The sequence below is a fragment of the Podarcis raffonei genome, chromosome 14, assembly GCF_027172205.1.
Source record: "Podarcis raffonei isolate rPodRaf1 chromosome 14, rPodRaf1.pri, whole genome shotgun sequence".
Lineage (NCBI taxonomy): Eukaryota > Metazoa > Chordata > Lepidosauria > Squamata > Lacertidae > Podarcis > Podarcis raffonei.
In genome coordinates, this window is record NC_070615.1 from 14,104,581 (window position 1) to 14,129,700 (window position 25,120).

Here is a 25,120-nt window from a genome sequence, read left to right on the forward strand (position 1 = left end):
AGGAATATGCAGCTGTCCCATATGGGGATCGAACCTGCAACCTTGGTATTATCAGCACCATGCTCTATCCAACTGTGCTATCCAGTGAAACAGGCCTTACTTGCCTTGTTAAATGAATCTTTAACAAACTAGCTTTCCCAAACTACAGAGATGGTGCGCACTCAAAACCATTAATATAATTGTTCACAGAAGAAAAATTTGACCAATTTCATGATATCGGAAGGACAATCATAATGCACGAAACAAATCAGTTAGAAACATGCACTGCAGCAATTCCCCTAGGGAGGGAAGAAACATAACTAAAACACAATAAATACAAACGGCGTTAAATAAAGAAATTCATATGGAGGAAGGCTATCAAAAGGTTCGGCAAAATAAAAAGAAAGATGTGGGGTTGCCTGGCTCTGAAAAGGCCACAACGTTGGTGCCAGGCAAATCCTTCTGGGGAGATTGTTCCACAAATGAGGTGCCACCACTGAGAAGGTCAAGGTCTCAGTCACCACCTGTGTGTCTTAGCTGGCAGTACAGCTGGAGGAGGGTCTCTAAAGGGTCTTCAGATGGGCTAATATGGAGGCAAGTGAGCCTTCAAGTTCTTCAGGACCAAGCCACATAGGGCTTTTAAGGTAAGCTCAGACAGTTCAAATTGTTCCCTGATCAGTCTTGCAGGAGTTATTTATCTGGCAAGATTATTTGCACGTCTTTAAATATGGAAAACAGAAGTGCGAGAGCCTAAAGTTTAGCCAGACTTCAAAGGTCCAGGAGGATCTTTTGGCTATAATCTACATGGGATAAGATCACAAATGCTTCAGTTAATTTCAACTCCCCGTTGGCAGATAAATAGCATCCTCCTGTCTTCTTGATGTTTGAATTTAGAGAGGGGCTTAGCACCAATCCGTATAGAATGGCAAACTAGGTAGGGATGATTGGCTGTTTGATAATCTTCGGAAGTTAAAATGGAAAATGGTACTCTTAGAAATTTTGAAATGGAGTAAGAATCCCTATAAGGAGCTTGGGAGAAAAAACATTGCCAGGAAGCTGAAACATCTAATATTTGTGAAAGATGTACACACAACATAATCTTGTGAAAGTGACAGTTGTGTTGTTTTAAGTGATAACTAGTAAACTTAGAAAATATAAGCACAGACTCCTACTAAGCTGGCAAAAATGTATAGGACAAATACAAATACCCACTGGAAATGTAGTATAAACACCGACAACTGGGAAACAGTGGCATGCAAGCGCTCCAATTGTCATAGGCTTTGAAGATGCTCGAACTCAGGACGAAAGGGAGAAACGTGCTAAAAGCACATTTGGCAAACCCTCACCGTGATCAACCCTCACCCGGAAACCTATGTCCCCACTGTGGAAAGATGTGTGGATCCAGAACTGGCCTCCACAGTCTCTTACAGACTCACTGCTAAAACCCTGTTTATGGAAGACAATCTTACTCGGCTACGAGGGATTGCCAAAGAAGAGGAATGGAGAACTATGCCTTCTTACCTGTGGCTCTCCAGATGTTGTTGGACTCCAGCTGGTGTTTCCTATTTGACCTCATCATAGGTAAAGGTAAAGGGACCCCTGAACATTAGGTCCAGACCGACTCTGGGGTTGCGGCACTCATCTCGTTTTATTGGCCGAGGGAGCCGGCGTACAGCTTCTGGGTCATGTGGCCAGCATGACTAAGCCACTTCTGGCAAAGCAGAGCAGCGCACGGAAACACTGTTTACCTTCCCGCCAGAGCAGTACCTATTTATCTACTTGCACTTTGACGGGCTTTCGAACTGCTAGGTGGGCAGGAGCAGGGACTTAACAACGGGAGCTCACCCCGTCGCGGGGATTCAAACTGCCTACCTTCTGATTGGCAAGTCCTAGGCTCTATGGTTTAACCCACAGCGCCACCCGCATCCCTTTTTAGAGCAGTTAGAGAGCCATTAATTCATTGGTTCCCTGGGGGCACTAGGATTACCTTGGCAGGGGGTGCTAAAAGGTAAGGGGGTGGCAGGGGCCACGGGATGTGTAACAGACTATCAGGACTTTTAGAAGCTGGCATCACTGGGTCAAGTTCAACAACTGTGTAATATTTAAGTGGATGTTGAATAAATGTCCAATTAATTATTACAGTCTTGAAATTTTATTTTATCTTCCATAGTGGGTCACGCAAACCATGATTCTGAATAACGTTTTTTATAGGGTAGGGAAGGGGGCACTGGAGACAAAGAAGAACACCAAAAGAAACATACATAGATTGCTTGTATATTTAAAATAATTTATTTGTAGAAAATATTGAGTATATACATGACTGCAGTAGAAATATAACAACATATACAAATTCTTCATAGATAAATGTGTTTAGAACAGAGTCAAAGCATGAGCATTTTTTGAACTGTGGAAAGGCAGCATACAAATAAAATTATGTATATTTATGTCTGTAGAAGAGCCTGGGTTCAATCCCACTGTTTTCCAGATTTAAGTGCCAGGTAGCAGGCTCAGAAAGTAAAACCCTTCTTCGGAGAACTGCTGTCAGTCAGAACAGACATCACTAGGCTAGATGGAAAAATAGAGGCTGACCAGGCATAATGCAGCTTCCCGCATTTCCTAAAGGCAGTTAATTCTGCCTGTTCCAGTGGAGACAAATCAGATTTAATAATAATAATAATAATAATAATAATAATAATAATAATAATAATAATAATATTTATACCGTGCTCAATTGGCTGGGTTTCCCCAGCCACTCTGGCCGGCTCCCAACAGAATATTAAAAACACGATAAAATATCAAATGTTAAAAACTTCTCTAAACAGGGTTGCCTTCAGACGTCTTCTAGAAGTCACGTAGTTGTTTATTTCCTTGACATCTGATGGGAGGGCGTTCCACAGGGCGGGTGCCACCACCAAGAAGGCTCTCTGCCTGGTTCCCTCTAACCCCACTTCTCACAGGGCCCTCGGAACTGGACCTCAGTGTCTGGGCTGAACAATGGGGGTGGAGATGCTCCTTCAGGTATACTGGACCGAGGCCATTTAGGGCTTTAAAGGTCAGCACCAACACTTTGAATTGTTCTTGGAAATGTGCTGGGAGCCAATGTAGGTCTTTCGGGACCGGTGTTATATGGTCTTGGCGGCCACTCCCAGTCACCAGTCTAGCTGCCACATTCTGGATTAGTTGTAGTTTCCAGGTCACCTTCAAAGGTAGCCTCACGTAGAGAGCATTGCAGTAGTACAAGCAGGAGATTTAACTAGAGCATGCACTACTCTGACAAGACAGTCTGCGGGCAGGTAGGGTCTCAGCCTGCATACCAGATGGAACTGGTAGACAGCTGCCCTGGACAAAGAATTGACTCGTGCCTCCATGGACAGCTGTGAGTCCAAAATGACTCCGAGGCTGCGCACCTGGTCTCTCTGGGGCACAGTTACCACACTCAGAACCAGGAAGTCCTCCACACCTGCTCGCCCCCTGTCCCCCAAAAACAGTACCTCTGTATTGTCAGGATTCAACCTCAATCTGTTAGCCACCATCCATCCTCCAGCCACCTCCAGACACTCACACAGGATATTCACCACCTTCAGTCTGTGGTGTAGCTTGTTTGTGGGATTACAGTCAAGGGTCAGAGACAGAGGGTTGTTTTAAAGCAAGTTGAATGTGGTACAGATAAGCAGATGCAACAGTGGAAGAAGGAAAATGTATGTGCATCTTGTGGTGGAATAGATTTGGCAGGTTTTTGAAGCATAATGAAAACTTGCAATATCTAGTAATCAGAAGTAATAGGAATATGGGTGTAGATCCCCATATACCTCTCTCATATCCCCACCAACCTTCTGAAAAAAACACACCAAAGTATTAGGTCAGTGGCCCAGCACCTTCCTTGCCAGCAGAAGGTCCCACCTTCAAATGGGATGCTGGTGGCGCTGTGGTCTAAACCACTGAGCCTCTTGGGCTTGCTGATCAGAAGGTCAGCGGTTCGAATCCCCGTGACGGAGTGAGCTCCCGTTGCTCTGTCCCAGCTCCTGTCGATCTAGCTGTTTGAAAGCACGCCAATGCAAGTAGATAAATAGAGTGTAAATATTCTGTGCAACAACAGCACACTCTTTTGTTCCACATACTCAATGATTTATAGTCTTGGAGTTCTTTCTCAGCTGAATTTCACACTCCGATGTTCTCTTCCGCAAGTTCTCAATCCAGCTATTCTGCATCGTTTTTCCTATCCCAAATACTGAATGTATATTGTTGACACGCATATTCTTTCCAGATGTTATAAGTTCCCCAAAGCCTTCTTGGTGCGAAAAGGCATAAGCTGATCTCCGCGAGCTAGCTCTGTGCGTTTGGTGAATCTGGATCGGTAATGGGCTCTGTTTCTTCTGAGCCCTGTTCAAAACCTGTACCTTTAGGAAGGAGGGGGGAAACAGTTTACATTGATATGGAAAATAATCTTCCTTTTGTAAACACTGACTAGCTTTCAGATCTGAATTATATTGGCAAATGCTTGACAGATCAGTTTCCAGTGAAAAGGCCAGCACCCTGTTGTTTGAGGGAAGGCCTAGGAAGTACAACTTCTGATTTCAGCCATACCTTTGCCAAACCACAATCCCTAAATTTAAATGTATGTTGTTGCCGCTACTGCAAGGATTACTTTCCCCAAATACACTGCTTTCACAACACTTTTGAAATGCGGAAGGATATTTTGATTAAAGCCGTTGGCATATTCTCTGCTGCATTTTCACCACTCTCCTATATACCGTATTTTTCGCTCTATAAGACGCACCAGACCACAAGATGCACCTAGTTTTTGGAGGAGGAAAACAAGGGGAAAAAAATATTCTGAATCTCAGAAGCCAGAACAGCAGGAGGGATCACTGCACAGTGAAAGCAGCAATCCCTCTTGCTGTTCTGGCTTCTGGGATAGCTGCGCAGCCTGCATTCGCTCCATAAGACGCACACACATTTCCCCTTACTTTTTAGGAGGGAAAAAGTGAGTCTTATAGAGCAAAAAATATGGTATGTACTGTATGCTCCAAAATAACACGCAATAGAGGACCTGGTGCACACATAAAATCACCACTGTAATATAATCAGGGTTCTCAAAACTATTTTAGGAACATCCCCAGACTGACATTAAAGGGACAGCTTGGACATGCATAATGTGGGAACCACTCCATGCTGGAAAATATGCCCACCACACTGTTGACATGAAAACAATCTTCTCTTGGGCACCAAGCTCAAAAGGGGCAAGTTCTCTCAGTTTGAAGCAAAAGGGACTGGGCATCTATGATGTCACAAAGCACCTTTCCTAATCTTCCTGGAAAAGTATTTCTGATTAAAAATCACACTTACTGTGTGATTATTTAATGCAACATCGGTCAACTTGAACCCAAAAGGTATACATAAAAGGGATTGGAATTGCTTTAAATGTTTCACTGCTGTGGCATACCTGATCACTCAATGTTGGGTTCAAATCCACCTTCAGAAAACGAAACGCTATCACAGGCGCAACGGAAGCCACAGTGGTCAAGAGAATGATGAGCCAAACGTTTATCTGCTCCAAGGAGTTCCAAGCATTTCCTGCATCAGTACAGGAGAAAGAAATATTTTGGTAGGAATACCAGTTGGGCGGTGATAGCTTGCAGTTGTGAGACAATGGGACATGCTAAGCAATCTTTAATTCCTTAGGTTAACACATGATTCTAATTCTAAAGTGCTTAGATTACACGAGCTATTAAAAAAATGCAGAGAGAGAGGGAGAGAGAGAAAGAGAGAGTAAAAGAACAACATGTTTTGGCAACATCTAAAAATGTGACATCATACAAAATACCACACATATTCCAGAGGATAATATAGATTTAGAGTTGGCATTGAGAAATATGTAGGACAGGAAAAATGATGTACACTCTGCTCATCAGCTTGCTTGCAATTACTCACTGCCAGTTCCACTTCTGTAGGAACGGGCAGATTTTCTCTGTGTTTCTTTTAAAACTTATGAAGACACATAGAAGAGGGCTACAAATTTATATCGGGGTGGTGGTGGTGTTTTTGCCAGTTTACCTCTCACAGCTTCCTTCAAGGAATCCTGGGAATTTATGGTGCGAATATTACCGGGCTTAGAATTGTCTCTTAAATTCTCTCTTAAGAGGTCTCCCTCACAGAAGTAAATTCCCTGAGTGGTTTAAGAGTCAATCCCTCTTCAAAGGGAACTCTGGGGCTTTTTGACTTAATAACAACTCTTAGTACCCTGAAGTAACTGCAATTCCGGGATTCTTTGAGGGAAGCCATAACTGTTTAAAATGATAAAATACAGTCATACCTTGGTTCCTGAATGCCTTGGTACTTGGACATTTCAGCTTCCGAAAGCCGCAAACCCGGAAATGAGTGTTCCAGTTTGCGAACGTTCTTTGAAACCCAAACATCCGACGGGGCTTCTGACTGGCTGCAGGAGCTTCCTGCAGTCAATCGAAAGCCGCACTTTGGTTTCCAATGTTTTGGAAGTCGAACAGACTTCCGGAATGGATTCCGTTTGACTTCCAAGGTATGACTGTACAGTGGTACCTCGAGTTACATACGCTTCAGGTTACATACACTTCAGGTTACAGACTCCACTAACCCAGAAATAGTACCTCAGGTTAAGAACTTTGCTTCAGGATGAGAACAGAAATCGTGCTCTGGCGGCAGCGGGAGGCCCCATTAGCTAAAGTGGTGCTTCAAGTTAAGAACAGTTTCAGGTTAAGAGCGGACCTCCGGAACGAATTAAGTACTTAACCCGAGGTACCACTGTACTGCTTTAAATGCAAAGGTTAGGTGTGGCCACTGGGACTCCAGCAGAGGTGCCAACTTGAATTAAATATTGTAACATAACATAGTACACACACAATATTTGAATGGGAATGGCCAACAACTTTGGGGGGGCTGGCCCCCTCAAATATTTTATTGTGGCGGCCGAAGCGCCCACAGCCCCTTGGAATTGGCTCCTATAGATTCTGGCACTGCATTCCCTGGCACTGCACTCACCTCTGGGTCCACCTTTGTTTCTGTTGCCCCTCACCTCCCCACCTCTCTCTTGCTCTGCCTCACCTTGGCTTTGGCCCTCCCGCACCCCCGTTTGACAGAACCGGGTACTCCATCCAACAGTGACCTCTCTTTACCATGGTTTCAGCGCACAATAAAAAATAAAGCTGTTTGGACACATGTTTGGACCCATCAGCCTATTTATATTTGTGTTGGGATGTGGTAGATACACACTTCCTAGCCTCCTCAGTGATCAAAGTCTGAGGGGAAAGGCAGAACGCATAAGCTAAGATGGACTGGAAGTTGTTTAAGGGAGCTTGGTCCAAGGTTTAGATAATGACAGGTATCCCTGTTCTGGAGGGTGTCCAGCAAGCCCCAGCTGTTCTCAGTGACATAAACTTGTTTATCTCAAGGCTTCAGATGGTAGGAGATGGTTCCAGGCATCCTCATTTTAAGGGAAGCATCTTTGCTTCCTGTTGCTCACTTTTGGCTACCAGAGCTACTTTGTGAAGCAACAGTCATCCTCTAACATCAGCCTAGTCCATCTGGGGCTTAGCGATTCCTGGCAGTGCCTTTTGCAATAAAGCTTTCGGGTGAATGACATTCTCCAACGGCATGCGGTCCTGACCGCACTGTATGCAGTCTTACTGGGCCTTTGGAGAAGCCTCCTCAGTGGCTGCCTCTCAGTGCTGGAAAATTTATCTTTCCTCGGGGACATGCCAAAATACAAGCCCAGGAATTTATTTATTTATTTCAACAAACCGGTGCCAACATCCAAGGATATGATAGAGACTAAACCACTGAGCCTCTTGGGCTTGCCGATCAGAAGGTCAGTGGTTCGCATCCCCGTGACAGAGTGAGCTCCTGTTGCTTTGTCCCAGCTCCTGCCAACCTAACAGAAAGCACGCCAATGCAAGTAGATAAATAGGTACCACTATGGCAGGAAGGGAAATGGTATTTCCCTGTGCTCTGGCTTCCGTCACAGTGTCCCGTTGTGTGAGAAGCAGTTTAGTCCTGCTGGCCACATGACCCGGAAAGCTGTCTGTGGACAAACACTGGCTCCCTCGGCCTGAAAGCAAGATGAGCGCCCCAACCACATAGTCGAATTTGACTGAACTTAACCATCCAGGAGTCCTTTACCTTTTCCCTTTATATGGTTACCTGCATGAGCATTGTTTTCCCCACTTGGTGATTCTTTACTCACCTACAAAAGGGAAGTGGTTGGGAAATAAATAAAAAATGCCATCACTGTGCATCGCAAACAAAATGGCAAAATACACAGCAATGCTACCCCAGATGAAGAAGTGATTGATTCCTGTCCAATAGCTGGTATCGAGTGCAATCTGCAAAACAAATAGTATGCATTTAGGCATGGAGGTAACAGTATTAACACATACGGTTATTAGAGGACATCGGTCGTACATATTTATCTCAGCACTGCATTACCGCATACAAATTTGGAGGGAGGGGGAGTTTCAATAATTAAATGATTATCAGCCTTTTTTCTCTTTACCTGAACACTGACCACTATGATCAAAGAGGTTGCGACTGTGACTGCGAAAGACTGGTAGTCAGCAATATGGTTCCCATCTTCTCCAACTGCATCATAAAAAGCACCATAGGGGATGAAGAAAAGAACGACCGACGTGTAGATTCCATGTGCTATGCAGATGAAAAATCTGCGCTTGTTGAAGAGGAGATTTAATTGCCCAGGTTCATACAGCTTTGGAAAACGGAGGCAGCTCTGCTCATTCACATCCTGCAAAATATGCATCGACTTGAGTTTTAACAGCATCATGACGTCCAACGATGAAGGAACATCTCTACCTCCATCGTTCTGCCCGGACACTGAGGTCCAGCTCCGAGGGCCTTCTGGCGGTTCCCTCATTGCGAGAAGCAAAGCTACAGGGAACCAGGCAGAGGGCCTTCTCGGTAGTGGCACCTGCCCTGTGGAACTCCCTCCCACCAGATGTCAAAGAGATAAACAACTACCTGGCATCCAGAAGACATCTGAAGGCAGCCCTGTTCAGGGAAGTTTTTAATGTGTGACATCTTAGTGTATTTTTGGTCTTTGTGGAAGCCGCCCAGAGTGGCTGGGGAAACCCAGCCAGATGGGCGGGGCACAAATAATAAATTGTTGTTGTTGTTGTTGTTGTTGTTGTTAAATTCAGTAGTTTAAAGGATGGGCATATCAGAGGCAAAAGGACTTTCATTTTCAGTATGACCCCAGAAGCAAACCACAATACCTTTTTATTTACTCTTTTTAATATCGGTCTGCCTGTCTGTCTGTCTGTCTGTCTGTCTACCTATCATCTATCTATAATTTTTTACTGGATTTACAATTTAATTTTACATTCACACATATAATAGAACAAAAAAGTGTAGAATTCTCCGAATTCTCGGACTTCCTTCCTCCCCTCCATGGAGTCCGCTAATAACCATTTTCCACTGCATATCATATCATCCTTTATTTGTCCATAAAATTCTATTTATATCCATAGTTCTTTTCACATTGCAAGTGTTATTTCAATCCTGCTAATGTTTTTAACTGTTTACAGTGTTCCCTCAAATAAATTACATCCCCCCCAGTCCTTTTTAAAGTTTTTATCATCCTGTCTCCTGATTTTTCCAGTCATTTTAGCCATCTCAGCATACTCTTTTTAATATCAATGTGCACATTCAATGGTCAAAGTAGAGATGACATTAAATGTGTGTGTTATGTACTGAGCCTGGGTCCTAGAACAATAAGCTAGTAGGATCCTAGAAGGCAGCAACCTGATTGGCCTGCAGGAGCAGCCCAATCAGGCCACAAGAGGAAGTGAATCAGCCTGTCACTAGAACAATAGGCAGGGAGGACCCTAGAATGCTGCATCCAATTGGCCTGCAGGAACAGACCAATCAGGCTCCAGGAGGAGAGCAGAATCAACCAATCACGCGGGACCCATTGTGAAAATAGTGTATATAAAGCCAGAGGTTTTTGGGGAAAATTCAATCACTGTTCCTATGAGCTGGAATAAAGAGTGAGGGATGGAACCTATGCTACCCAAAGCAGTTGCCATCAGCAGAGACAGATTTAGGGGAGCACAACCGATTTCATAACTGAAAGGAAAGGGAGACTGTGCTGTACAGATCTTATGAGGCACGAATTCTTGCAATTAGACTTGCAGTTGGCAGGTGCCAAGAACCTTCTGTTCCTCTGGATCCCAGACACCTTTAACAAACTGGCTGCATGCTGTATCCTTAATATCTGAAGCCTTCCACCACGGCAGATTTTTGTCTTAGTTTGTAATCTCAGCTCTTAAGGTTAGGCATAAACTGGGACTGTAACACCTGAGTGTTGACTCCAGATTCAAATCAAATCGGGCTTCTTTCCCTTCCGGAGGGATTGCTATATATATTCCTGGGCAGAGAAGTTGCTGGATGGACTGTGCTGAAGGCAGATTAATCTAGAACATGCCAAAATATGTACCTGATCAAACAATCCCATCGCTAGTACAGGCAGAGAAGTATATACAATGTTGAAGAGGGTGATAAACCACTGGTCATAAACAGTCTGAAAAGATAACACAAATAGCAAGTTAAAAGTATGCTCAGAGATGTCACCTTTCAAATAAATAAATAGTACTGCCCCCTTTCATATTTTATTCTTTTTCTTGTAGGCACAGAAGCAGAAGGGAGCCCAGATCCCCAGGCTTTGAGTTCTCCTACAAAGTTCAGTGTAGACTTATACTTAGGTCTTCTTAGCGTTTTGGTAAGCAGGGAGCCTAGCAGATAAAGTTGTACAAATCGCAATTTGTGATATTCTCTACTTTAGACATTCCATTCTGCGAGACAGACCTCCTAGGAACCGGTCTCGTAAAAGTCACAGTTACTCATATCTTTTACATTCCTGAAGTTGTAACGGGATTTATAAACACATAAGAAGCAGCATTTCAATATAAATGGGAAGTGCCCTAATCATCTGTTTCCCATTTGGACAATTAGCAAAAAAATGCACTGGAGAAATGAACAGAGTTGAACAGCAAGTATTCTTTCTGAAACATTAGCCAGCCACTGCATTAACCAATGGCTTTGGGGAATAACACTGGGTGGGGTAAATGACTATTTCGCAGATAATCAGAATCTAGAAGGTTATCACAAACCTCTGAGAGTAGACAAGAACTCCCATGCTATTAAAATAAATAAAATAAAATAAGCTTTTCACCATGAGTTTTTATACGGTTTGGCTTTATTGCAATTAAATTAAATTAAATTAAAAACATATTCATGGACAGGATAATTGTTTCCACATTTTGTTAAGAAAACTTTTCCTTGAAGCCCTCTTTGACAATGGCATATTGTCGTAAATAAGATAAATAAAGCTAGGAGACAAAATACTTGTAATTGGCTTGAGACCTTACTTTCTGAAGATGCAGACAAGTATATGGGACCAGGCAACTGATAAACTCTTGTTACGTTTAAGAGCATAGGAGGCAGGCAGAAGCATGTTGACACTACACATGTATACTGGTTTTTGACTGGTTTTAACTCATCACAGCTTCTTCGGTGAACCAGAGGATTGTAGTTTGACAAGTGTGCTCCCAGCAACTCTACCTAAGCTAGGAGACCCCTGTATGAGAACTGCTGCCAGCCCGTGTAGGCAACATTGAGTGAGATAGGCTAAGGCAGCTTCCTATGCTATGTTCCTAGTCTGAGCAACAAGCTGACTCAGATCATTACTATTACAGTAGTACCTTGGTTCTCAAATGCCTTGGTTCTCAAATGCCTTGGTTAAAGGTAAAAGTAAAGGTAAAGGGACCCCTGACCATTAGGTCCAGTCGTGGCCGACTCTGGGGTTGTGGCGCTCATCTCGCTTTATTGGCTGAGGGAGCCGGCGTACAGCTTCCGGGTCATGTGGCCAGCATGACTAAGCAGCTTCTGGCGACCCAGAGCAGCGCACGGAAACGCCGTTTACCTTCCCGCCGGAACGGTATCTATTTATCTACTTGCACTTGATGTGCTTTCAAACTTTGACATGCTTTTGAACTGCTAGGTTGGCAGGAGCAGGGACAGAGCAACGGGAGCTCACCCCGTCACGGGGATTCGAACCGCCAACCTTCTGATTGGCAAGTCCTAGGCTCTGTGGTTTAACCCACAGTGCCACCCGCGTCCCATTAAATGCCTTGGTTCCCAAACGCCAAAAACCTGGAAGTGTTCAAGTTTTGGAACATTTTTCAGATGCTGAATGTCTGATGCAGCTGTCAGCTATTGTTTCCAGGGTACCTGCACCAATCAGAAGCTGCGGCTTGGTTTTCGAACATTTCGGAAGTCAAACGGACTTCCAGAACAGATGAAGTTTGGCACTTTTGATTTTGCTATTTATTTTGAGTTTTTGAGGCTTTTTCAGTTCATTTGTTTTTGTGACTGTGTGGAACCCAGTTCAGCTACTGATTGATTGCAGGGGGCGTGTCCATGCATGCAGAATTATTTATCTTAACATTACAATGTTATCTGAGTTTCAACGAAGCATCTGAACAATTGTGTTTGTTTTCTGTCATCTACTAAAAAACCAAAAACAAGCTTTAGAAAACTAGTCCTATTAAATACATAGGAGGAAATGATTTGTTTCCTGCTTTGTGAAGCTAAGCGCTGAGAACCTACCTGGGCTGAAAAGCCACAGAAGAAGCCAAACCAGAAATGGACCAGAGTGAAGGCAACGTTTTTGTAGAAGAAGTAACACAAGAACTTGCACATCCGGAAGTATGACCACCTGCCATGAACAAGCAAGAGTCTTTGAAGGTATCTGAACTGAGCAAAAGAATAATCACTGTTCAGAATCGCCTGACTGCCTTCCTGGCCGCTGATGCCGACACCTATATGGGCACCTGCAAACAACCAACAGGGAAATAAATGAAAATGTGTAGCAATAAAAAAAACCAAATATGCTGTATCCTTCTACTTTTGTCCTTCCAGGCTGTGACGTCTTAAATAGTCAATTCTGTTTTCTTTCTTTTTTTTATCTTAGGCTGGCACCTTTTTTGGTTAAAAAATCAATTTATTTTTTTAAAATAACAAAAAACGAGAAGTTAAACAGCGGCCACTGAACATATCTCAGGGGGTGGACCAGTATCTGCTTTTACTGGGGAGGGGGAGAAATGAAATTCAGTTTGAATTTACACGTGAGCCTACCAAATTCATCCTTGCAAACCGAAACACAGCTATCCCTCAGAATTCACTCTCATTTTTGTTTAGCCACTCAACCATTGTTTACAAAAAAATGTACAGATTAGAAGGAAGTGTGAATAAAAATGAATATATTAGGGAAGATAACTCATCAAAAATGCATTTTATTAGGAGAAATTGCTTGCGAAAAAAGGTGGATATTAATTCGAACATGCATGCAAAAATATGTTTCTTGGGAGGAGAAATTCACGCTACAGTGATTATGAATCTTCATGAGGATTCTGAAATAAGAAAAAAGATTGCTACAAAAATATGGAGAGCTGAATTTAAGACCAGAAAAACGAGAAACTGACAGATCCTACCATCCTTGCCTCCAGGTGGGTTAGGGCAAAGACTTCCTATCTGAAACCATGGAGAACAGTTGCCAGTCAATTTAGGAATCAACACTGAGCTTGCAGTCTGGATAAGTATAATACAGCTTTCTATGTTCCTATCTTTGTATCACCAGCAAAGTGGAATATTGCAAGCCTGCAATCTTATACCCACTTAGGGAAGGAGGATAAATGCTATTCAGTTCACATTTAAAGGTGAAGCTCCCTAATTTGCACTTTCTGAAAAAATACAAGACATCCAATATTTGCACTTCTCTTAATTTTGCTATGCAATTCTCTAGCTAAGTAATGTGCATGGAAATGTATGCACTGAGAAAAGTGTACATAAAAATGCACGTTTTTAGCGAAAATTAAATACAAAATGCCATAAGGAAAATTGTGTTGCAAAAACCGCACACAAATGTGTATATTGGGACAAATTTTGCAGTAAATCGCCTATGGGTTTTCCTGAGGGCTTGCTTTACAAAACTGCAAAGTGATGTTCTCTTTCTTAGCAAGAGAACAAACCATATTTCAGGAGCATTATCAGGGCTGAATATTAGGGGTTATTCTAATGATGATTACTTCCCATGGTACCTCATTATACTTTGGAATACTTCACCATTAATCCCGTTTGATTTGGATTGCCTGTGTACAACTAGATGATACTCAAGAGGCTGGAGGTCATATCTGTAATGTTTGAAGTCCTATAGTTCACTAACATTCCTTTAATTCTTGCCAATGTTGTTTTAGAGGCCCAAGAATTGAAAGAACCTCTTTCTGAGCATTCTAACAGGGCAGATAATTCAAAGGAAAGATCACGTAGAAGAAGAATACTCTGTGGCAACCTCTCCATTCAAATCCACGCTGAAATTTAGATTTCAGAGGTTCTTAGTCTTCTCCTTGAGGTGTTAACTTCCCAGATATATAAGACTCATTTGACATGGAGGGGCATTCTGAATGGCACAATCCCAATTCCTTTACATCCAACCAAACATATAATAATGAACAGAAAATAATCCTGAGGGTGTCCTACACATGAGCCCTGCGATCTTCTGTTTGATACCTTTATTTGCACAAAATGGCTATTCATATTTGGTTTCATCAGAATTTCTCAGTTGGCAAACCCCATTAAAATGCATTTCAAAATCCACTTTAGGCAAAAAAAATTGTCAACTCTAGCAAACTAAAAACATGCACCACTGCTTCCTTCATTCCCTACACAATATGCATCTAAGTCTGCCATATCTTCTCTAACAAATGGCACACCAATCCCAAATGCATTTACTTGGAAGTAAATGTAGGGCCTAACAGGTAAAGGTAAAGGACCCCTGGAAGGTTAAGTACAGTCAAAGGCAACTATGGGATTGTGACGCTCATCTTACTTTTCAGGCCGAGGGAACCTGCATTTGTCCACGGACAGCTTTCCAAGTCATGTGGCCAGCATGACTACATTGCTTCTGGCGCAACAGAACACTGTGACAGAAACCCAAGCGCATGGAAACACTGTTTACCTTCCCGCTGCAGTGGTACCTATTTATCTACTTGCGCTGGTGTGCTTTTGAACTGCTAGGCTGGCAGGAGCTGGGACAGAGCAACAGGAGCTCACTCCGTCGCAGGGATTCGAACCCCTAACCTTCTGATCGGCAAGCCCAAGAGGCTCAGCGGTTTAGACCACAGCGCCACCCACATCCCTAATGGATGCATATCGACCCAAGTCCTCCTGTGCTTAGCATCACTCCCTTCGAAAGCAAAGCAGAAGGGATTTTCTCCTCCAGAGTTTCACTATTCTTCACATGAGGGGATACTTAAGAAGTTTGTTGTGATAAATCCGCTCCACTTCCCAGTGGGGAGGGGTTGCGGTGGACCACGTGGCCACCCACTCCCCACCGGGGGCGGGGGGACTCTGTCCCCCATTGCCTGGGGTATCCTGGCCATGTCAGAGCCTGGCCAGCCAACCCGCTGGCCGGAGGGGGCGTGGCCGGGGCCGTTTAAACGGAGGAGCGAGCCAGAGGACTTCCTCTTTGGCTTGCTTCCTCAATCACCCGCCCTCTCTCCCTATTTTGCAGGTTAGGCAATGGCCTTGCTATGGACTTCGGTTGGTCGCCTTGGTTGTCCGAGGGGCCTGGTAGGAATTTTTCCACTTGGCAAATTGGCACCGGCCACTTGGTTTTCGCCTACCTCGTAGCAATCGTCACAACTTTATTAGGGTTGCGGTTAGGCATTGTTTGACCTTGTTTGACCTTGTGGGGGGGAGGGGAGGTGTGGCCATCACCTGCCCCTCCATGCTTGAGGGTATTCCGTTAAAGGAATCCGGGGGTGTTGATCTAGTCTGAAGCCCGGCTGGGGGGCTAGGGCCTTGACACGACCCCGACGGGAACACCAGGAGGAGCTTGAGTTGGTTCGCATCGACAGGGCTCCCCCTACCGGTGGCTTACCCTTACTGGACTTCCTGCACAATGGGCAGGAGTCAGATATAGTCAGGTCCAATCAATGCCTAAGCCAATACCGCTCACATTCTGTGGCCAAAATTTGCCCAATAACATAAACCTAATATCTGTGTCCTTGTGTGAGTTATTTCCAACGAGGGGATGGCTGCGGGGTCTTGACACGCAAATAGCTGAACTTTCTCACCATTCCGAGCCAGGATACAGAATATCATCTTACTTTTTATCATGCCAATATCGTTGGCTCCATCTCCTATGGCCAAGGTGATGGCTTTCTTGTGCTTTTTAACCAGCTCCACAACCTGCGCTTTCTGCAAGGGAGTGACTCTGCAGCAGATCACAGTTTTACAAGCACATGCAGCTTCCACGAACTCATTTTCCAGATCAGCCTCAAGTGCATAAGCCTGCGAAAAGAAAGGGTTACCCATAAAACAGCTGCAAATCAAGACCCCAATGAGTGCTGCCACACCATTTATTATTATTGTCATCCGATATCATCCTCATCATCATTGACCTGCATCTCCCCCACATATTTCCATGGTAATATATAGCAAGGAGAAATGGACGATGTACAATCATTGCAGAAAACATTCCCCTGCTTCTGGTCAAGGTCCTTGGCTGCCATTTTGTGCAGACACAGAAATGATGGGTTTGTTGCAGGGCCAGATTAAGACCTTTAGAGGCCCCGCACACTGAAAAGATTATGGCGTCTCTCACATGCATAATTCAAAATACTAAACCCTAAAATTCAAACGAATAAAAATAAAATACAACACATGGCAGGGTTTGATTTCCTTACATTATTTTGATCTACGTTAGTAGGAGGTCGCCAGGTTCACAAAGGGATAAGTTGCCGTATTGGCCTGAATATAAGCCTCACTTTTTTTTCCAAATTCTGACTATGAGAAGTTAAATTCGCTACCTTACAAAAATTGGCTTTAACGATATCGCTGCTGAAACAGACATACGGTAAAACAGAACAGGTGTGAGTGCCTGCAGAATTTTAAGGGAGCGGCTTATATTCGGGTATTGTCTTTTTTTCTTTCCCCCCTTGAATTTTAAAGGTGCAGCTAATATTTGGGTGCAGCTTATATTCGGACCAATATGGTATAAAATGAACACAGGAAAATAGGGTAAGAGTGTGCAGTGCAGTGAAAGGAAGTTCTGATTTTTTCCATGATGACTATTTGATTTTGATTTTTTTGAAATACCAAATGTAAATAAGATAAATGATAGATAGATGATAGATAGATAGATAGATAGATAGATAGATGATAGATAGATAGATAGAGTGCCCCTGCTTTGCTGGTGCTCTAAGCGCACGCTTTGCCTGCTTATTGGGTAATCCAGCACTGGTTTGATGACACTCCGTCCCGTAATTTTTTTGTTGCTTTGGGGTTTTCTTGCTATATATTGCTGGGGCTATGTGGGGGAGATATAAAAAGGCAAAGGACCTGGACGGTTAAGTCCAGTCAAAGGCGACTATGGGGTTGTGGCGCTCATCTCGCTTTCAGGCCGAGGGACCTGGCGTTTGTCCACAGACAGTTTTCCGGGTCATGTGGCCAGCATGACTAAACCGCTTCTGGTTCACGGAGGACTGTGGCAGAAACCAGAGCACAAGGAAACGGGCGTTTACCTTCCAACCACAGCGGTACCTAATTATCTACTTGCACTGGTGTGCTTTCGAAGTGCTAGGTTGGGAGGAGCAGGGACAGAGCAACGGGAGGTCGCCCCGTCACGGGGATTTGAACCGCCGACCTTCCAGGACACAGGTGGCGCTGTGGTCTAAACCACTGAGCCTCTTGGGGGAGATATAAGCCTCTAACAGGCACACATCCCTTGCAATGCCTCTCCAAGTAAAATCCAAGAAAGACATTTCAGAGCTGAGGACCTTTAGCATAGAACATGCAATAGGACATTCTCAAAGTCAACATTACAATCATCATCATCAAACCTTTTATTGGCATCACATACAAACATCCAAAACAAATCAATACAGAATTACCACTTCCCCAGTGGCACAAAAGATTTGCTAAAAGAAAGGAGGCAGAGCAGTCTATCGTCACATCTCTTGGTCTCCAGGGAGATCAGACGCCTGCAGTGTATTTCAATGATGAAAAACCAAATAGAGATATTTAGCCACTAAATTGGTGAGCTCCTGATCATTCCCCAGTAATAGAAAATGTATGACCTCCGACTCTGGTTTCCATTTGGGGATACAGAGTTGATCTAGAAATTGCTGGTTGAGATCAGCAGATAGTTTACAATTGAGAACCATATGTGTAAGAGTTTCCACCAGGTGGTCTTCACATGAGCAAGTTCTTACTCCTTCCACCCTGCCTGAGAACCTTCCCCAAAGGAGGTATGATGGATTTGAATTAAACCTTACATTACAACCTGCGCAGGCAGGTGTTCCAAGGGCTACAAGGGAAGGACCGCTAGTGCTTCTCCCATAGATTTGTAGTGGTAGACTAGCATAGATGGTCTGATCTGCTGCTTTACTTCGGGCGCTATTCCCCCCCCTCCCGCCCTGCCTGATGGAACTGAGAGCTGCAGATGGAGCACGAGAGAAAAGATACAGAAGTGCAGCAGCATCTTCGTAGCTTGGACTTCCTTTTGCGCGAAAAGTGGTTGCTGCTTATAGTTATTTAATTGCAGTGTTTCATCGGTTGGTGTCTTGAGCAGCAACCTCTGGAAACGAAGGGCTAAAAACTGGTGCTGCTCTCCCAAATTACCTGGTCCCTTTTAACTGGTTGTCTAAAATCCCTTATTTTGGCTGCTGGTCCCTTATTTTCAAGGCTGCTGGTCCATTATTTTCAAATCTGTAAGTTGACAGCTATGCTGCTGGGAGATGGAGTCTAACAACATCTGGGATGCAGAAATGTATGTTATATTTGGGGCTCCATGCCTTTGTAATGACTCCTTCTTTTTGGTGCTTCTCGTTGGGTTGAGACCTTCTCCTCATATTCTGTTATTCCAAAGTGCTTAAAGAGATGCTTCTTTTATAAGTGTAAAAGGGAGGGCAAAAAGATCAAAGTGCTTGTAGCAAGTCCCCACCCCCGCCCTACAGAACAAGTTACATTCAGAGTTCAACTGCAGCTTTTTATGGTCTTTGCAATTCAGAAGAGCATTTCAGATATTTGTTCTAAGATCTGGAAGCTTACCAGCATACAAGAACAGCTATAAAAGTAAGCTTTTCTTGTGTTATGACAAGAACCAGATTTCTTAATCAAAGCCAAGTGTTTTGGTATCCCTGTAAAAGCTGATATTTAGAGAAACCACTTGAGGCATCTTAATGACATTAATTTGGTACAGTAATGACTTTCAGGTCAGTCTGTGCTCTCAAATAGCAGACATCAGGAATATATTCATCCTTATGCCCTTTTGCCTCTGCCTGTTGCTTTTTTTTAAAAAAAGTAATTTGCAATGACTTGTGATATCCCCCTCATAGAAGTACTTAAACAATACCACTGGGTCAATTTCTAATCAAGACCATTAAAAAAAGGGAAAAAAGCTGCACCAAGTTACTAATTTGATTTCCATTACAAAGCCATCCAAAAGTTAAGATGTCATATCTAATTGGTCCTTACAGCTCAGTCAGCCCTTGTGTTTAACTTTCTTGTGAAATAATTTTGGAGTTCGGAGAGGAATCTGTCATGGTTAGAACACCAAAAGCACATGATTATTAGCAGCGGGAAAGAAAGTGGAAAAGTCCAGAAACGATTCACTTACAAGGCTATGTCCATTTATTACTAAGGCATAATCAGAAGCGACAGTTTCTTCCAAGTTTCGTGTTGGTTCTTGGAGCTTTTCATCATATGCATGTCCATCAGAAATGTCCTTGCTCAGCCCCAAAATAAGATCTTTTGCTTTCCTTTGAAAAAGAAAAAGAAAAGAGCATCTATGAAACACAACAAACAGATACTCAGTTGCATGGGAGAATCTTGAAGACAGCCAGAAAGTTGCTTGATATTTTTGTCAAAGCATGGTGGAAGAGACAAACGTTTGCTCAATTTAAAAATGGCTTGCCTTTTTAGCACTAGGAACTGTGGTGAGAGAAAGAGCTAGCAAACGTCTAGATAGACCACTTTCTCCCAAATTCACTTTTTTTAAAAAAAAAGATTCTAGTCAAAGTCCTCAAAGCAAAAACAGTAGAGGAATACATGCAAGCAAGCACTCTAGTGACATGAATAGATCTACTGAAGGGGGTGGGTTTTGTGTCAAATTGCAGGTGGAGGTTCTGCCTGCCAATGGATCTACTCACGAACAACATCCCACAATATTTACACTCATTAGAGTCTTATGTTACTTATATCCTCCACGAGCACATTCACTGTTTGTTCCGATGTCTCTAACACAGGGCTTGAAATGAACTAATTCAGATGAACTGATTCAAAATTGCACCTGAAAGCAGTTTCCATAATTTCCAGGTGCACTGAACATGAATTAAATTTCTTTTATGGTGGAACTTGGGGGATTATGATTCAAATTTAATTTTAATTCAGTTATACACACGTACACACGGATTGCATTGTATTTAACTCTGTGTTTGATTTGGCCACTGCATTTACCATTTTTACTCATCTGAAAAGTGATGCTGCTGTTTATGCTTCAAGATTATAATGGTTGAGGAAAACAAACAAAACAATTGTTCACCTTACACTGTGGTTCTGTGTGTATATGTGTTGAGTCCCACCCCACACACCCACCTTTTTAAGTATATTTTATATATTTTATATAAAGTATATTATATATTTTATACTTAAGAGCAGCTTGTAAAATTTGAAAGGCGGAGGCAGGGGGACAAAATATCAAGGATCATGTGAATGAATCATGAACTAAACTGTCAATTGAACTGAGGGTGAATTGGAGCTGACTCCTTTTGAAAATGAACTTCTCAAGCACGGCTTTTATTACACTGTTGCGGATAATAATAATAATAATAATAATAATAATAATAATAATTTATTATTTGTACCCCGCCCATCTGGCTGGGTTTCCCCAGCCACTCTGGGCGGCTTCCATAGAAACCAAAAATACAGTAATGATGATTATGTAAGGATGATTATGAGAAACTGAGTTTGAGTTCCTCTGTAACCAGAAACCCATTTCTGGCAAAACTGAAAGTGGAACACCAATTAGGGACACAAACATCTTGCCCAGATGTCCTACTCCACTAGCATTTTTTCTCAAGGCATCCACAAAGAAAAATATGGTATGATAAAAAAATGTTGGCCACAGCCTCAACCTTTGCAGCTATAGACAACTTCATCAAATATCACAGAATTAGTTTGATAAATCTACCATTAAACTATTGAAACTCAATATATTGTATATCAAAGTAAAAGCAAAACTAAACTCTTTTCTAGCTTGCAGCCCCAACCAACGGCCACTTTAAGCCCAAGTTGTTTTCCGGAAACCAGAAAGTCAACAATTGCTGGCACAAGAAGAGGGTAGTTTCAGATACTACAGCACGTGGCAAAAGTTAAATACACACGTGGATTCACATTTCCAGTTTCCACCAATGTTGTTCTTTCAAAACAAGGAATTTGTGCATTTTGCACACGGAGAAATGTGTAGGCTCTCTAAATGTTTGAAGCCTGCGTATCTCCCCATAAAGGATACATGCCATGATACATTCAATGATCAGGCAATGGTTCTTCAACATCAACTTCATTGGACTGGTCATGTTGTGCGGATGCTTGATTATCATCTTCCAAAGCAACTACTCTATTCCGAACTTAAAAATGGAAGCGTAATGATGGTGGTCAACAAAAGAGATTTAAAGGATCTCTCAAGGCAAATCTTTAAAAATGTACTATAAACACCGACAACTGGGAAACACTGGCCTGTGAGCGCTCCAGTTGGAGAAAAGCCTTTACCAAAGGTGTCATGGGCTGTGAAGATGCTCAAACTCAGGACAAAAGGGAGAAATAAGCTAAGAGGAAGGCATGTTTCACAAACCCTCACCGTGATCAACTCCTGCCCGGAAACCTATGCCCCACTGTGGAAGGACGTGTGGATCCAGAATTGGCCTCCACAGTCAGGAAGACAATCTTATTCTGCTACAAGTGATCGCCAAAGAAAACGACGACATGCATTTTCCCTTTTCAGCTGAAGTTATTGTAACACCTGACACCACCTTGAACATTTAGGATTTTCAAGTGAGGAACAGGAGAACGAAGAAACAAATAAGATATTTTGAGTACAACACAATAATTGCTTTATAATAGTTTTACCTTAGTTCTTCACATACTTCTGCTTTTGTGTGACCCTCTACTATGAAAATCTCATTCATGGCATCAGTAAGCATGTTGCAGGAATAACCAATGTTCATAGCTGTTTCTAAAAAAGCAAGAAAGATGGGCAAGATCTCATGAAGGAAGAAGGAAGAAGAACTTGGTCTTGGACAACATGAGAACCTGTGCTTGTTTTTATTCTGATGGGTGTTATTTCATATATATATAAAATTTCAGTCAATGACCAGTAGAGAAGATAAGAAGAAAACAAAGTACATAGAACACAACAAAGTATACTATTAAATGTGGAGTTAAAAACAATGTAAGATTTTTTTTAAAAATGAGAAATATAAAATAATTATATTAAAATGGTTAAAATCAAGGTAAGGTGTTGATAATTCTAAAATTAAGACAAGAGCCTGCACCGACAAGCTATTGCTGCCTCACAAAATCTAGTTACCTTGGCAGTGGTCTCTGGAAACTGGTCTGCCAAAAGATAATTGATATAAAACACTTCAGATCTTCCTGATATAGTTTGTAAAATTGGATTAATAAAATGACGGCGGATATCACAGTAAGAGGAACAATATAATAAGACTTCACTATCTGTCTGACTGACTGGAGGAAATTCTTATTCACCCCCAGGCAACGCAAAGAGTGCTGATCTGCAGCCTAACAATTTACACGGGATGAACACAACCATCTTTTACGACTGTTAAACGGAGCAAGGAAAAAATCCCACCAGTTATGTGTGTCAATCTCCCCCCTCTTGTGAACTAATGGAAAGTGTAAATTCCAAGGGAAGTGTAAACCAAAAAGCTGCCAAATGGGACCATTTATCTGGCGGGACTCTGTATGCCAGCCCATAAAAAATACAATGAAACACACGAGAGGGTCGCAAAGTGAAATTCCAACCGCCAGCCTCTCTCCCTTTCCGCTGTGATGATTAACAGAATGAGACAAGGGAAGGAAGAGGAGCAAGTGTTAGGACAGGTTAAAAAATGTCAAAAATATTTGGCTATCTCAAACCAATCTTAGTCAGTAGCCCCTAATATATCATGCCAGTGAGTGCCGCAATATATGGTTGAAGCGCTGGTTCACATGTTACGTTGGGTTCAAAGATCTCAAATTCTTTTGTCAGAGTGGGCTATTGGATGCCCAGATTTACCAAAGATCCTTCCATGTTGTTGTTTGAGCACAGTGCTCACAGAAGGTGGTGGTCAACTAAGGTTTACTCAAAGCAGACCCACTGAAATGAATGTACATGACTAACGTCAGTCCATTCATTTTGGTGGGTCTACCTCTGAGTAGAACTAACTAGTTTGAGTTTGCAGTCTAGATACACTTAAAAGAGAAAATGGAGAAATGGCAAGAACAGGATGTTTATTGATTTTTGCAGCTGCTATTGAAGTTGCAAAGCAATGAACCACGGGATGCAGTAATGGAGAATTTTTGTTTGTTTGTTTTTTTATAAAATATTTATTAAAGTTTTACAAAATGAAAAAAGAAAAAAGAAAAATACAAATAAAAAACAGTTCCATCTTTCCATTACATTTACTTAATTTACTTAATTCCTGGACCTCCTCTAACCTCCCTTTTTGTATTCCAGTTTAATTTGTCAGTTCAGCAAATCCTTCCCCTCTTTGCTTATCCTAATCTTTAATCTTAAAATAATGTAACATTAGATTTTTGCTTATTAATAGTTCATTTTTTCATACTCCTTATAGCATTATAGCTAAAAACCACATAACTTTTAATCCAACATCATTCTAACATTCATTAATTTTATTCTGTAAATAGTCTTTAAATTTCTTCCAATCTTCTTCCACCGACTCTTCTCCCTGGTCTCGGATTCTGCCAGTCATTTCTGCCAATTCCATATAGTCCATCTGCCATTCTTCCAGGGTGGGTAGGTCTTGTGTCTTCCAATACTTTGCGATAAGTATTCTTGCTGCTGTTGTGGCATACATAAAAAAAGTTCTGTCCTTCTTTGGCACCTGTTGGCCGACTATGCCCAGAAGAAAGGCCTCTGGTTTCTTCAAGAAGTTATATTTAAATACCTTTTTCAATTCATTATATATCATCTCCCAGAAAACCTTAATCCTTGGGCACGTCCACCAAAGGTGAAAGAATGTACCTTCTGTTTCTTTACATTTCCAACATTTGTTATCAGGAAATGATAAATTTTTGCCAGCTTGACTGGGGTCATGTACCACCTGTATATCATTTTCATAATATTCTCTCTTAAGGCATTGCATGCCGTAAACTTCATACCTGTGGTCCATAACTGTTCCCAGTCAGCGAACATAATATTATGTCCAACATCTTGTGCCCACTTAATCATAGCAGATTTCACCATTTCATCCTGAGTATTCCATTTCAACAGCAAGTTATACATCCTTGACAAAATCTTAGTTTTGGGCTCTAACAGTTCTGTTTCCAATTTTGATTTTTCCACCTGGAATCTAATTTTTTTGTCCTGATTATATGCCTCCATTATTTGATAATAATGAAGCCAATCTCGCACTTTATTCTTTAGTTTTTCATAACTCTACAATTTCAATTTGTCTCCTACTTGTTCCAAAATTTCCCAATATTTCGGCCATTTGGCCTCCATATTAAAAATATGGAACGCTTCACGAATCTCCGTGTCATCCTTGCGCAGGGGCCATGCTAATCTTCTCTGTATCGTTCCAATTTTAGTATATGTGCTGCCGAAGCGAGCACAGTAATGGAGAATTTTTGAAATAACAACGAGATATTAGCTCTGCCCAAGTCATGATGGAGAGCAGCAACAACTGGGAAGAGATAGACATAATATTTTACAAGGACAGGAAGAAACATCATGGACAGAATAATTGCCACACACAGGAAGAACAAGGATATAGTTTGAATGCTTCATTCATTCAAT

The 25,120-nt window shown here is 42.2% G+C and overlaps 1 protein-coding gene and 1 non-coding gene across 2 annotated transcripts in view; both read right to left on the reverse strand.

Moving 5' to 3' along the window:
• Positions 1-2,704: 2,704 nt before the first annotated feature.
• ATP8B4 (ATPase phospholipid transporting 8B4 (putative)) overlaps positions 2,705-25,120 on the reverse strand; it is a 104,652-nt gene continuing 82,236 nt past the window's right edge. The window contains exons 19-27 of the mRNA XM_053365581.1: positions 22,210-22,315; positions 19,703-19,844; positions 16,191-16,374; positions 12,631-12,854; positions 10,460-10,543; positions 8,504-8,749; positions 8,195-8,333; positions 5,423-5,553; positions 2,705-4,376 (exon numbers count right to left, since the gene is read on the reverse strand). Of these exons, the coding sequence (XP_053221556.1) occupies positions 4,098-4,376; positions 5,423-5,553; positions 8,195-8,333; positions 8,504-8,749; positions 10,460-10,543; positions 12,631-12,854; positions 16,191-16,374; positions 19,703-19,844; positions 22,210-22,315 (1,535 nt within the window). The 3' untranslated portion in view covers positions 2,705-4,097. The remainder of the gene's footprint in view (positions 4,377-5,422; positions 5,554-8,194; positions 8,334-8,503; positions 8,750-10,459; positions 10,544-12,630; positions 12,855-16,190; positions 16,375-19,702; positions 19,845-22,209; positions 22,316-25,120) is intronic.
• LOC128402230 (U6 spliceosomal RNA) lies at positions 24,830-24,936 on the reverse strand. The gene has a single exon (XR_008327628.1). It is a non-coding gene; the product is annotated as a U6 spliceosomal RNA (small nuclear RNA).